The sequence below is a fragment of the Pogona vitticeps genome, chromosome 12 (genome assembly GCF_051106095.1).
Source record: "Pogona vitticeps strain Pit_001003342236 chromosome 12, PviZW2.1, whole genome shotgun sequence".
In the NCBI taxonomy this organism is placed as follows: Eukaryota; Metazoa; Chordata; class Lepidosauria; order Squamata; family Agamidae; genus Pogona; species Pogona vitticeps.
The window spans coordinates 19,788,959-19,804,751 of record NC_135794.1 but is presented as its reverse complement, the minus strand read 5'-3'; the positions used below and the strand labels follow the sequence as shown (position 1 = coordinate 19,804,751).

The following is a 15,793-nucleotide window of genomic DNA, read 5'->3' as shown; positions in this document are numbered from 1 at the left end:
AAAAATGGAGTAACTGTGTGTGCCATAATGCAAGTCTCACCTCACCATTTCTCTTTGGTAGCTTAACTTTCTAACTTCTGAAATTAGAGCAGCTACAGAAGAATATCCAAGGGCAATCCTAATTGAAACATTTGGAGAGTTACTTTTAAGAAGAATGAATCTGAACCCATCTGTAACTGCACAGAGCATTACTCTCTGTGTCAAATATTATCTTATCACTACTCAGTTATGAATGGCTTCAGCATGTCATTATACTCTTTTAAAGTAACTTCCTAAGCATTCCTTAACTGGTAGCCAAGCTCTTCTAAAACAAAGCAGTTTTTTGTACCTTATTTATTACACTTACATCCTACCTTCCCTCTGGGAAGCTCCTAATTTTTAGGGAAATCAACCGTCTTGGTGTATACAACAATTTCGAATTTCTGTTCAAATTCACCTATTTCCTATTGATCTGTCATCCACATGAAATCTTTGTCAGTTTATTGCATGGATTTTAAATTTGCACTAATTCGAAATCTGCAGAGTTCTTGTATATGGATAGCAGGTGTTTTAAAGAAAAAAACATTATTTCTTAGATGCATTCCACTTATTTCACAGGTGAGAATCTTTTCCTCTTAAACTGGTACCTATAATGTCCATTTTTTAAAAAAAAAATAGGAAATATCGTATTTTTCGCTCCATAAGACGCACCTTTCCATAAGACACACCAATTTTTTAGGAGAAGAAAACAGGAAAATATAATCTGCTTTCTTCGCTCCATAAGACGCACAGACTTTCCACCCCCCTGTTTTGTGGGGAAAAGTGCATCTTATGGTGCGAAAAATATGGTAGGTATTTCAGGGTAATCTGATGTCTGATTAATTAACAGGATCTTTCCCTTTGTTTCAAAGCTTTTTGGATCAGTTTAACACCACAGCTCTAGAAAATGACACAGAGAAGGCTTCAGGTTTCTGTTCTTCCTCCAGCTAACTAGCTATGTTTATTTTTCTGTGGCAGCAAAGTTTCTTGAAATTAAACTGTGTAATCTGCATCTACATGAGACAATGAACTGGGAAAGGTAATTTCTGCTCTCCTCTTTTCAATCTGGCTTTCATGACAGATCATGACCTTGTTCTAAGAAGTGTGCAGACAATCCATTTTATGTTATTTCCTGAACAATACCTTTCCCTGGTGCCTTATCTGTACCTGTTTTTTAAAGATCTACCATCAAGCAATAGCTTTGAGCTACAACAGAGAGAAGGGTTTCTATTCTAAGTTTTTAATTAAAAAGAAAGCATTGCAAAGACAATGAAATCTCAAGCCCCTCTCCCCCTAATTCTACCCAGACACTATTCTGGTTGTTACAGAGAATTGCTTCTGTTATGATTTGCAGCTGATCAAGTGACTACTATTTTATCAGGAAAAGCCAACAATGGCTGTAGACAATAGCTTAAACAAGTTGAAAATGGGTTGAAAGATTTGGTGTATGATTCTATGCAGAGAAGACAGAACAAAAAAGCTGTTTATAAGCTGGAGAAATAGAGGTAAATACACACACCACAAGGAGTAATCCTACTTTAAATCTGTCTTCACCTACTGCGTTTCTTCATTTTATCACCAGCAAGTGCATGCCTACAATTGTGTGCAAAGCTATATTCAGAATATAATTTTAAATTTGTTTGCTAAATGCCAGGAGCCATTATGAACATGTTTCTAAAATCATTTCTACAGCAAAAGAGGTGCTTTCAGCATCCAAACTAACAAACAGCATGACTGTAACATATAGTTTTATCAGTCTAAATATATGAATTCACTGACTCAACTCTGTCAGCATATTATTTGCCCACCCAGAAACCGAACCGCCTAATTTTAAAGAATTTCTTCTTCTTTGCATGTGGGTTAATTTTTTAAATACATTTTGTAGACATAATTGCAACCAGGCTGTGGAGCATGAAAACTAGAACTGCAAACATATGGAAAGACAACTTGTGTATGTATTTGTGATCATATAAACCTAACTATGGTTAAAGCGTTCTGCGCACAAATCCCTCCTGCACAGCAGCAAGAAAGAACGGCTTTCATGAGCATCCATTTGCCAGACTAGAAATCTTTTCATGTATGTATGTTGTGCCCTTAAAACCATGCCCACAGTCTGAAGCTATTTTCTGATACATAAGTAGTGCCTTCAGAGAAAGCTTGCCTTGAGGTTTCAGTAGTCATTCCAAAATTCAAAGCAGGAATATTGCCAGATTGTTCCTAGGGCAGCAGTTTTTAGGATGTCACAATTATACCTCTGTCAGTGCAACCTGAAAGTAGGGGGAAAAGCCTGCCTTCAAACCACCATCTTTAAAATCCTTTGCACTGAATAACAATACTTTCAAGTAACCTCATCAACTTCCTTTGAGTCACTTTAGCTGCACAAGATAACACTACAATTTAAGAATATAATTGCTTACAATAATTTGGGAGTACTGATATTCTTGGAACAAAATAAAAATCATATATTAAAGTGAAAAGGTGATCAGCCTTTTTTCACTCTTGTTCTGCTGATTAAAAAGGATCACTCTTCTCTTTGCTACATTAATCAACCAATAATAATGTAGCCAGAACACTGGAGAGCCAAAACAAAATATAAGTATATTATAAAATACTGGAAACAGTATATTTTAGTCAAGCTGATAAGTTTGCTAAAACACGGCTGACTTGTATATTTGTATGAGTACAAAGACAGGATGACTGGGTTTAATTATACTGAGGTTTCACATCCAAAAGGTAGTATATTTGACTCTTATATGATCTTTAACTGGTGTCTAAGCTAGAGGTCATCTCCTCTCTTACTTGCTTTCCTTCTTCACCTAATTCTGAACACTTGTGATAGAGAAGATCACTCACCAAGTGGCAAGAACGCAAGACGGTTTCCAGCCATGGACAATTCATTGAGACTTGGAAGCTGGCAAAGGTGACGAGGGACATACCACAGATGATTCCTATCCACAGTTAGGTACTGAAGGGAGAGGCACATATGTAACCTTTCGGGCAATGTTATCAAATGATTGGTTGAAATGTCCAGTGTTTGTAGCTCTCGAAGATCTCCAACCTCTACAAACAAAACACCACAAATTACTGTAACATCTTCCACACTATGTAAAGAACAGTTAAACAAGGATGAATCTTCAAGGGAGAAACAGGAATGTCCCCAAAGACTGCTGAATAGCTCAGTAGTTTAGTTATCCGGTTGCAGAGCCAGCGGCTGTAAGTTCGATTCCCCACTGTGCCTTCCTGACAGGGGCTGGACTTGATGACCTAGAGCAGAGGTGTCACATTCAATTTCATCTTGGGCCACATTGCCATTATGGTTGCCCTCAAAGGGACAGTTGTATATGTAAGCCTAGATAAATGCATGTACTCATTATGATATTAAATATAAACCTTGTCATTTGATTACTGGCTTTAGTAATAACGTAAGTAATAACTAGCTCTGAAAGGATCAAAGTCTAGAAATAATGGCAAGCAGATATTCAAGTGTACAACTATTGTACAATTTATTGAAAAGTGAGTTTTAGTAACACCTGTTGACTCCCGTTCCACAGCCACACCCATGTTTGTTTGTTTTGCTAATTATTCACGGAAGTTTCCCACCTTTCCCTCGCGCTTGCCATGACCCTTGGCCTTTGTCATCGCCTGGCTCCTCACTCACTTCCACAGCCAATGCGGGAGAGGAGGCGGAGATGGCTGCTGCTAGGCGACACCATTGAACAGTCCACACTGGGAGCCGTAAGAAGGGGAGTGGGCAATAGTGAGGACTACATTTCCCAAGGTGCTGTACGCCGCCCAAGCACCTGCACTTTCCGAATCTTCACTGCTTGGAATGCTGGGATTAGAAGTCCTATTGGGCAGATTCCCAGCATCCTTGCGGAGCATTATGGGTGACCAAGTAGGAGCCTGCATATTATATGCTGCACAGTAGCAGTCAGCATTGCGAGGGCCACATAAAATGGCCCGTGGGCCTTGAGTCTGACAAATGCAATCTATAGCAGGGGTCCCCAGCCCCCGGCCTGATGCTGGTTCATGGCCTGGATCAGACTGGGCAGCAGAGACAGATCTCCCACCCACCCCGCATGGACTTCCCTCGCACAGCCCCTTCGCGCATACGTGCAAGTGCCCTCCATCCCCTTGCACATGCGCACAAATGCCCCCGCCCTTCATGCATGCACATGAGTGTGCATGTGCCCGCGTATGCGCCCCCGCTCCTTCGCGCAAGCAAGGGGGGTACTCTGCCTTCCTCAACCAGCCCATGGTGTTAAAAAGGTTGGTGACCACTGATCTATATAGGGTCCGTTCCACCTCTGCAGTTTTAAGATGATACTGACAAAGGACACATTTGCCCCCTCCCCATTCCTAAAGTTTATGTACAGAAGCAAACTGGCCTGGCACATGAATTTTAGTTGAACTCTGACGATGAAACAATTTCTTCTACTGAGAACAGAAGGCTTATGTGGAGTGCAAGAGATTTTATGTGGCAAACACTGCACAGCATCTGCCACCACAGACATATGCCTCACTCTTCCTCGAGGTAGGATTGGCCCCTATTCCCCAAGAGAGCACCTCCTTTACACAGTACCATTCCTGAGACTCATAATGGCTAACCAAGATGTGCTATATTTAGCTGATAATGAATATGGCAGGTTTTACAGGATCTAGTATATTATTTATGAGCTATAGTCTCAGGCTACTGTAGTTCCTTTGGGAGCACATGTATGATGATATTACATTTAATGGAGATTTGTTGCAACTTAGGAATTTATTTTTCAGTAGCATCTATAATTCCATTCTCAAAGCCTATGCCAACTCCTTTTATGATGATGGCTGTCCCCTAGCAACTAAGCAAGCAGCAATATTAATTTGAAGCTCCATTAGACACAATGAAGAAAGAGAATAGGAACACAACAGTACATTTGTCTAAATGAGGAAACTCAAGAACCAGTATACAAAAGTTCTTGTTGTTCTCATGAGTTTTGTGCAAGACTAGCAATAAAAATCACAGCCATCTCATCTTAATTAAAAGATGATTGCTTTCAGTGGTTATGATAGGAGGAAGCGAGTCTTCAATGCACACACAAAACTAAAGAAAAATCCTTACCAGATATGAAGTCTAATTTTGAAGTCTCGTTGATAATAACACACACACTTTATATTTATTTCATGATATACATACTGAAAGATACCAAGACATTTAACATGTGAACAAAAACTACAACCCAAGAGGTAGCAGGGTAGGTTTTCTAGAAAAAATTGAATTGGAAACAGTTATAGAAAATTTTGCTGTAAATTATCCAATGATCTAAAAATACAGTGATCTTATTTAGCATGTTTATTTGACATACATTTGCAAAACATTTTTAGATGTTCCAACAACTCTTTTAAGTATTTGAATTGAAATGTTTTATATAGTAGCTGGAACCCTACTGATGTTCATGTAAGATTTACTGCAGCTCATTATGGCAAACTGACAAGTGCTAGGGTGCATCTCAGTTGCACAATCACGCATGTAACAAAGACATGCTCTGCAACCAGTCAATTAGCTACAATTAGCCCCAGCATGTTACACAAACCTTACATGAACACCAATAGGATTCTGACTGCTGATCAGGCTAGAATGAGTGTGTCCAAAGTCCTTGATGCCTTCCACAACCTGATGTGGTTGTCAGAAAAAAGGCTACAAATGACATCCATTGCCAAGGTTCCACCTATGGCAGCCAAGCCCTCACTTGGAGTCTCTTCAATGGCTATGTGACAACCAGAAGTGCTTGGAGGAGGGAAAGTGGGAAAACCTTCAGGATGGGAAGGAGCTATAAAAGGGGAAAAGCCAGTAATAGAAGAAGAGTGTTAAAGAAGAGAAGGTGGAAGACATGGGGACTGAGGCTCCAAAGTGGCTTAGAGGCCAAGGATGCCAAGAAGGTATCTCCCATTTTGAGAACACAGACCTCAACCAAGAATGTCCTGCCCCAGGACCCAACACCCAATATAGCATGTGGCTGCACATAAGAACTCTTTGATCTGCCAGAGGCTGAACATGTGGTGGGGCAGCATGGGGATGTCCCTTTGACCTCTTTGGAAGTTACTTCAGGGCCTATGTTGGAAGTTGTTGAGACTTGGCAACTGTGTTGGAAGACAGTTTGAGCCTTGCAAAAGAGAAACAAATTCAGAAGGCTTGCCTTGCCTTTTGAAATCACTAAAGATATGAAAAGGAGAAGTAGGGAACCGTAAGCAAGTAAGCTAAGTATGATTTTACGTGTGGAAAAAGAAAAAAAATGCTGGTACAAAAAGGAAGGCAATGGAGGCAACATCAGCTGCTATTACACTAGAGAAGAGGTGGGTGACGATTCTGCTCTCCAACTCACACAATATAATGGGTGTGTGACGTGCAGCAATGTGGCATTCTTTATACACCAAGTGTAGCCACCCGTAGGAAGAGAGCTTCCTGCACACTGACTGGCAAGTCAAAATCCCAGCTATTTTCGTACACAGTCTCTCCTCTGCTGCTAAAAATAGTCTTGCAGAGCCTGTCCAGGTCCAAATCCTTCAAGGCTACAGTTGGCAAACTGGCAAGATTCCAGAGGCAATGCTGGCCAAGGTATTTTTCAAGTCTTAGCGAGAGAGATCTATTTCTCATCTTTGTTGTTTATCCAGCAGAGCATTCATGCAACGACTCCATCCTTCTCTTATCCTTCAAAGGCTAGGAACACGTGTGCCAAGAACAAAATAGTGCAACCCAATCTCAGAGTCAGTCAGATGGATGAGAAGTAGATCACTATTAAATCCTCATATCTTGGTGGAAGAAAATGTTCCAACAACAGACTGGATTTACACCAGAGTACCTAGAGCAAGGTGTTGGTAGAACTCCGCTACTATAAGGATGGAGTGGGGGATGGCCTGAGCTGGATGCAGCAAAGATCAGCCAGAATCTTGCACTTGAGTTTTGTCCTGTACTCAGTAATATAATGAATGAGATCTTGTTGTTTAGTATGAGAAATTGCACTAAAAGAGGCCCCCTGAATCAGTGGGGATTTGGTGAGTCAGCTCCTCTGGAAGTTCCACTGATTCAAATGGTTGCAACTTACTACATTAAAATACGTCACGACTTGAGCAGGCCATTTGAATCCATGGACCTTACAGAGGGGTTGACTCACCAAATCCCCAATGAGTCAATGAGCCTACCTTTGACTGACTTGCTACACTAACCAACAGAATTTCAGCCCATTACATCGACAAAACAGGTAGTGAAAATAAAAATGCATCTACCAAAGTAGAGGGAGAGTCTCAGAAGACGCCAACTGTGCATTAAATAATCAAGCTCTAAAGATGAAGAACAGCAGAGTGCCGGAGTGCAAGTGTAAGAACCTATAGTGAAGAACAAGAGTATGTAACAAAATGTATTATGCAGCATCAAATACACTTCATATATCGCATATGGAAGTTTTAGAACTTCCTTACCTTGTTGAAAAACTACAACAAAAAAGTAACAACGGGAATTGTGTGTTAAGTTTCATGCAAGCCCATTTTTAAAAACAAATATATTCAACATTTCAGCATGGAGTTCAAAAGGTGTAATGTTTAACTAAATTAAGCAACAATCTATCCCATATTTTGTTATATTGTAATTTGTTACAGTTGGACAAAGAGCAGAGAAACATCCTTGTCTATTCACATGAATTCCTAAAAGCATTAATCTGTGTAGACTGTGATGTTTTTAACTGATAATCTTAATATTATTTTATTATTCTTATCACTTCATTATCATCATCATCATCATCATTATATTTTATTTTTAGTAATTAGTTTTATTGTGTCTTATTGTAAATTAGGAATTTTCAAATGAAAGAGGTATTGAAACATTCCCAAATAAATAAGTACGGTAAATAGATAAATCTGTGAATAAATATTTAACAGTTCCCTGATTAGATGCCGTTATTTAAAAGCATGGATTCATATTTAAAACAATCTGCTTCAGATTACAGTGTTCTTTAAATACTTCAAGATAATGGCAAAATGAATGTCTTCCTCAAATCCACAAAAGTCCACTCACTTAAAAGTGCTATATGCCTGGAGGTGTGTCTAACATATCAGCAGGTATGTTGTGTTGCATTTTTAAAAATGAAATCAAGAAACCAGAATAGACTCAAAGTTGTATTGAAATAAAATCACACACAGAAGCACAAAATTAAACTTTCTAACTTAACCTAGATCTCTCCCTCTCTTGACAATCTAAACAGCACTACTGAAAACCTCATACTGCACTTGTTTTCAGGATTACCGAATCATTTAAATACATTCCAGCTTTAGCAATAAACAAAAACTCTACCGTTTTACAATCCTGAAACACTCATCAGTTTAACCAAGGAAAGGGGAAAGGGTTTTTAAAACCACTCCTTTATAACAACATTGCTGCAATACTTAATGCTCAGCTCTCTCCAGAAATAATAAGTAGGGCACTGAGGAATTTTTAGAGAGAAAATATATTGGAAAGGTTTTGAGAAAGATCTTCATTTACATGAATACTAAACATATAGTATATGTTGTATTTCCCAGCAACCAAGGGGAAAAGGTCTAACTGAAGCTAAACACAGGGGGGAAAAGAACAAAACTTTCTAGTCCCAATGAACCCAAAATGGCTATTTCAACTGCGAAGCAGAACAGATTCCATAGGAATCAATCATTAGCATGCTATTTTATAAACTCTCACAGTGATGAAAAACATTACATGATTTATATGGAACTGGTAAGATGAGGGATGAGTTAACCATAAAGATCCATATACAAAAATGAATTCCTCCCATTCTTAAGTCTATAAAATTTTCTCTTCTAAAATTAAGCTTTATCCATTCATTTAGCCAAATGCATAATCAAAAGTAAGTGCAAATTGGAGAAAAAATCATTCTCCCTCACAGGCACTTCCTATGGAAGATAAAACAGGTCTGCGGCACTTTTCAATTTAAAATATTTTTTTTGGTGTATGCCTTTGTGGACCTTCAGACGTTGTCTCAGTAGGCAGATATTTTACACAGTGATGGAGAAAAATAGAAGATGGTGTGTAATAGAAATGCAAGGCGTTTGGCACTTTGATGGTCACTTCTATAGATAGCTTTCAAGACCGTTTAGTCTTCATTTAAGAACAAGTACAGTGGTGCCTCACTTGACAATGTTAATTCGTTCCAGCAAAATCGCTGTAGAGAAAAAACATCGTCAAATGAAATTAAAAAAAACCATTGAAATGCAATGAAAACCATTCAATGCATTCCAATGGGCTGAATACCTGCTCGTCCAGCGAAGATCTGCCTAGAGTGGTCCTGATCTGACCAGATAGGCGGGATATAAATAAAATAAATAAGCAAGCCATACACGAAATGCATGTATAGTTACTCCATCACATTTAGAATACAGGCAACGATATTAGGAACAAATTGGTCTGTAGTAATGATATTGCTCTACAGACATAAAAAAATTGGAATTAAAACCATGGACAACTCAAGTCAGGTTTACTGCAACCAGTTTTATCCAATCAAGCACAAGATCTCATTCCAAAGTAGTCTTAGCTGTAATCTGGGTGCATACCACTTCAGGATTCTTTTCAAAAGCTTTATTTTCTTAAGGCTGAAATACAAATAGTGTTTTGAAAGGGAACCTTACCACAGAATGGGTTGGGAGCACAAATGTTTGCCAACTCTGTTTAATTAATTCACTCACCGTGAAAGTTGGCACAACATGAAGCTTTTCACTTAGTAAATCTATAATTAACTGTTAATGTTTGCTGAGTAAACATAGCCCTATTTTTAATTAAATCTTACAGCATGATGCTACAGCCTCAATGTTTTATATAAGCAACATGCATCTGACATAAAAAGCAAGACCATCCAAATCTTGTCAGACATTAAAAAAATTAACTAACTTTATTGAGCTTATGTCTGGTTGCCAGAACATGGTTCCAGAGATAAAAAACTTAGATAAAGAACTTGGAGACTAAAGTATTTTTTTTCACTTGTCACAAAATGAACTCTTGACAGAAACATTATCTCCAACAATGGAACATCAAAACAGAAATACAAGGTTATATTGAACCTACTATCTATTTTAAACATGTCAACATTTATGCAGATTAAAATGCAAGCTGTAATGGAATGATCCTTTCAAAAGGAAAGTAAATAGTACTTGTAAGAGCAGCAGCATTTAACACACCAGATTCAATAAAGATACCTTATGGCCACTCTGTGCTAAAGGAGGAGAGGCCATTTTGAAACCACCAATCAGCTGGCCAAAAATGGGGGGTTTGCGATGATCGCGAATTTTCCCCATAGGGACCATCGCAAAGCGATCATTTTGCGAAGGCAAAAAGTCCATCGCAAAGCGATTTCATCGTTATACGGAGCGATCGCTATGCGAGGCACCACTGTATATGCAGAATACATCATGCGAAAGGCTGGACTGGATGAATCCCAAGTCAGAATTAAGATTGCCGGAAGAAATATCAACAACCTCAGATATGCAGATGATACCACTCTGATGGCAGAAAGTGAGGAGGAATTAAAGAACCACTTAATGAGGTGAAGCTCAACATAAAAAAAACTAAGATCATGGCCACTGGCCCCATCAACTCCTGGCAAATAGAAGGGGAAGATATGGAGGCAGTGACAGATTTTACCTTCTTGGGCTCCATAATCACTGCAGATGGTGACAGCAGCCACAAAATTAAAAGACGCCTGCTTCTTGGAATGAAAGCGCTGACAAACCTAGACAGCATCTTAAAAATCAGATACATCACCTTGATGACAAAGGTCTGCATAATCAAAGCTATGGTTTTTCCAGTAGCGATGTAGGGAAGTGAGAGCTGGACCACAAAGAAGGCTGACCGCCGAAGTATTGATGCTTTTGAATTGTGGTGCTGGAGGAGACTCTTGAGAGTCCCCTGTACTGCAAGGAGATCAAACCTCTCCATTCTAAAGGAAATCAATCCTGAGTGCTGAATGGAAGAACAGATCCTGAAGCTGAGGCTCCAATACTTTGGCCATCTCATGAGAAGAGAAGACTCCATGAAAAAGATCCTGATGTTGGGAAAGTGTGAAGGCAAGAGGAGAAGGGGACGACAGAGGATGAGATGGATGGACAGTGTCACTGAAGCTACCAACATGAATTTGACCAAACTCCGGGAGGCAGTGAAAGACAGGAGGGCCTGGCGTGCTTAACGACTAAACAACAACAACAACAAATTATTTTCTCCATAAGCAATATATCCAGAAACAGGGGAGTGGGGAGTATAATAGTGTTTAATCCATCCTTCCCAAATATACAAAGAATCAGTGCTGTAGTTTTTACCAAACTTACTTGCCTTCAAATTATTTTTAAAAATCATAACGATTTAGGATTTTTAAAACAATTGAGTTTCAGGGAAGCATAAACTTCATGCATGTTTTAGACGGGTAAAAGAGGCCTTTTTGGCCAAACAGCAAAACCTGGAACTAACTCAAAAATCTCTGATGCCAAATCCTATGATCTAATCACTAGCTATCATTATATTTATCAAAGGGAAGATTTATGTTGTAAGCATGCCAAAATGTGGTAAGGCTTTTTGAAACAAAGATGTGGCCTATCTGCAAAATACAGCGGTTCATCTCTTTAATAGCCTTTTAATTAAAGCTTCTCTGTATTCACAAACCAATGGGGGTTATTGTTCTTCGTTTGGGAGATGGGGTTAAGAGTCAAATCCCAATCCTTTAAGTCTACGTGAGAAACTGTGATTGGGGAAGGTATTAAGGAATACTGCCAATTTATAACTGAAATAGGTTTGGTGCCTGTTATATGATGATGATAATGAAGCACACTAGAAGACTCCAGGCTGCTCATACTCTCAGCCATACCCACACCACAGCATTGTTGTGAGAGTAAAGTAAAAGTAAATGTAAGCTTCCCTAAGTTCACTGGAACCAGTAATTTAATGTTTAGCTACTTCACAGATACTGGAAATTGTTATTTCAACTCTAGCTATAAATGAACCTACAGTACAACATGCTTGCTGAATTTATTCACTTATTCTTTTCATATCAAATACCTCAACTTGATTGCTTATTTTTGGTTGCATTTAATTATATTAAAATTCCAATGTAACAATTACGACAGCAGTTACCCAAATGCTGATGTTTTTTACTATCAGCTCAGCATATTCAAAATTTAATTTTAATTGTGGTATTGTGATGAAAAAAGATTTTTTTCAAAATCATCAGAGCTCTTATTTGCTTGCTGAGGATACCACTCAATCACAACTACAATTTGATAAACTTTCTTTTTTAAAAAAAACAACAAGCAATTTTGAGTTTGCTTTGATGGTGGGACTTTCACTATGACTTGCTTGATTTGACTTCGGGGTTTTTGAAGAATTTTGGTTGCTTGCCGATAATAAAAAGAAAAGGCTGTAACTATACCAACACATCTGGGAGAACAACCTATCGAAATCAACATAACCTTGTATTAAATACACGCAGAGAGGATTATGCCACAAGTCTGATATTCATTGGCCACATTTATTTATTGGACTTATATACCGCCCCATAGCGCTACAAGCACTCTCCGGGCGGTTTACAATTTTAATTATAAAGGCTACACATTGCCCCCCCCAGCAAGCTGGGTACTCATTTTACCGACCTCGGAAGGATGGAAGGCTGAGTCAACCTTGAGCCGGCTACCTGGGATTTGAACCCCAGGTCGTGAGCACAGTTTTAGCTGCAGTACAGCGTTTTAACCACTGCACCACGAGGCTCTTAATGGACTTTGCATCGAGCCCTGACTCTGCCTGGAGTATATTCTTCCTCCAGGATATATTTCCTACGCTAGAGTTCAACCCTTGGACTGATATGCCCTTTCCTCTTGTTACTACAGTATTTATAGTAAGAAAACAACAAAATCTACAATAAAATCAATTACTTGCAGACCTCCCTCCCCTACTGAAATATGGTTTTATACAATCAGTTTATACAGTGACACTCCTTCTTGCACAAGTGCTTACGTACAGTGCTACCATTTGTCTCATTCTGCCTATGCCTCTTGACAGAAATGTCAAGTATTCTTATAGTTCAGGGGTGGGAATTGTAGTCTTCCAGCTATTGCTAGGGTGCAACAACCATTAGCCACAGGTAACGTAGCCATCTGTAAGAGTTATGGGTCACTGCCCAGAAACATCTGGGACCCTGCACATTTAATGCAATTGTTGAAAACAACAACAAATAAATAAATGAAGACATTTCTGATCCCAAGCCAATTAATTGTTTCCATCAGCACCAGGGGAACTCAGGCACACACACACAAAAAGATGATTATGACAAAATTAGGGGCATTGTATGCGCTGTAAATCTACTTAGGAGCATACACATCACAGAATCCTACTCTGCAGACACCTTCCCTTCTCATGCTACCTCACAGTAATCCGTACTATGAAACCCCCCCCTACAAGTGCTAAAAGCAGAGAAGCTCCAAGAACTATTGAAGAAAGTGGTGCAGTACAGTAATGGTACTGCAGTTGCCTCTCAGAAAGGATCTAGCACTGGAGGCAGAATTAACACAGAGAGAACTACTTGCAACAGGACCGTTTTGAGAGCTCCCTATGCTCAACACTATGTACCAGAAAAGGAGGTGGCCTAGTTTTTAAAAAAATGCAACCTAAGTCCGAAAACTGCTATCATTATAAAAACAACAACCACCCAGCATTCTTGTCCACTGAGATACAGCTAACATCATATTTCATCGTATTAATGCTATAGGGATACTGTACTGTAAAGCCCACTACAGACTCCTTCTTATACTGGAATGAATATGGTATCAAGCATATAGAAAAAGCTGTCACAATAGAAACCTATCCTAATCATAATCTTGATTTTTTTTTTAAAAAGGAGCTCCTTAAGAGGGATTATGAGCCAAATACCTACAGGCTTTTCAACCACAAACGCCAACCTGCTTGAAACGTGCTTGCAAAGTAATGACAGAAAGTGCTACACACAAGAAAATACTCAAAGAAACAGATCAGCACAGCCAATTTCCCAGGAGAAACAGAAGATTATCACAGGCTGAGGAAGATTAATATAGACTGTGCAAAATGCAATACTGCCAGCACTGATGGAGCAGGGCGGGGGGGGCGTGAAGAACCAGTCACAGGCACTCAGACAAGCTGACTCTGCACCAACACTTCAATATATGTTGGGCCTTTTGCTGGACTCCCTGATGGTTAGTAACTAGTGATATTTTTAGCTGTTAAGAAATGTTTGCATACCTAAAAGCTCTGAACATAAAGGAGAAAGACATTTAATGCCTCATATTTCATATAAATGAAGGAGAAAATAAATGCTGCCTCCTTGTACAGTAAAGGCCATTTCCTAAGCAAAATCTAGTAGGCATTCAGTCAGTCATTCTATAATGTAAATTAGTCTGCCCAAAGACCCTTTTTAAACATGTCTTTAGTTCCTGAAAAACTGTCAGCTTTCCTTTTGGCAAATTTTTCTTTTAAAGTTTGGGAACATACATTTTAAGTAGCTCATAAGGATTCCCTTTTGAATTAGGCAATTTTGAAGCATCAGTGACTGTTTTGGGCAGCTTTTAATAACAAAATGTCTCTGGCTTTAAACAATGTATATGGAAAGTTTTATACTTAAATCATTGCTACCAAATGCTTGTTTTCTCCATTACAATAAAATATTAATAATCCATTTACTTTCTGCACTTAATGTAGAGGTCTTACATCGTTGTGCAAATAACACAGAACACACTGTTTCACAAAATGAACTGATTAGAATGCAATACTAAACACATATGCTACACAGTGAAGTCTACTGAGCTTAATGAGACTTACTTCCAGGTAAACATACTTAGGATTGCAATGTTGATTTTAAAAATATTCTTCCATTTAAGCAGAGAGGAAGCTGCCCCATACTGGAAGACCCATGGTCCATTCAGCTTTGTACTCATTTAAGACTCACTGGCACTGGAATGCCAAGGTTTCAGACAGCAATTTCTTCTTACTTAGAGATGCTGGGGGTTATACCTGGAACCTTCTAAATAAAAGTAATGAAAACAGTTCCTACCATCTAGTCCAAACAGACTGTGCAGTGATCAAATAATTCTCCCTAAAATGACCACTTTAAAACATCACTAAGGCAGCTAATATGGTATCAGTACAGAGATTTACGATGGAATAGAATAAATGTTTGGGATGCTCCTTTATATTAGGATATATAATTTGCTTTCAGCAATTTTTCCATATTTTGTATTTAGTGTGTGTGTGTTAATTTTAACTCCATAGACATGGATCAGCAAATAATTAAGCACCATTATTCAAAGGATGAGCACATCAAGCCTTATGTTCTTGACCAAAATTCTCTAACATGTGATAGCAATTTATTTACAAATACATACAAGAGATCAACTAAAATACCTAGTAATCAATTCTATAAGGTGGAAAACATCTCATATCTTACCTGCTGGCAAATATTTCAGCTGATTATTGGCCAATCGAAGGTGGCGCAAAGATCTCAAGCGGCCAATCTCTGGGCAAACGATTTCAAGGGCATTGTCACTCAAGTCCAGAAACTGGAGTTTAACCAGGGACCCAATTGCTTCAAGGAAAAAATGAAATACATTTGACATGAGTGCAAAGACCTTATCAGAAGAATGAAGCGAACTTTCACTATTGTTTATCCTTAGATGTCAAAGGAACTGACAAAGAGCAAAAGGGTGTCACAACTGAATATGACAGAGTTTTGATTAGTACTTTGACAGCTTA

The 15,793-nt window shown here is 38.7% G+C and overlaps 1 protein-coding gene across 10 annotated transcripts in view; it reads right to left on the bottom strand.

Moving 5' to 3' along the window:
• LRRC28 (leucine rich repeat containing 28) overlaps positions 1-15,793 on the bottom strand; it is a 39,680-nt gene that overhangs the window by 11,788 nt on the left and 12,099 nt on the right. For 9 of the 10 annotated variants that reach the window (XM_072982218.2, XM_020781760.3, XM_072982219.2 and 6 more), the window contains 2 exons: positions 15,489-15,626; positions 2,872-3,078 (listed from right to left, as the gene is read on the bottom strand). In XM_072982218.2, the coding sequence (XP_072838319.2) occupies positions 2,872-3,078; positions 15,489-15,626 (345 nt within the window). The remainder of the gene's footprint in view (positions 1-2,871; positions 3,079-15,488; positions 15,627-15,793) is intronic. The other variant, XM_078381123.1, reaches the window with a different exon arrangement.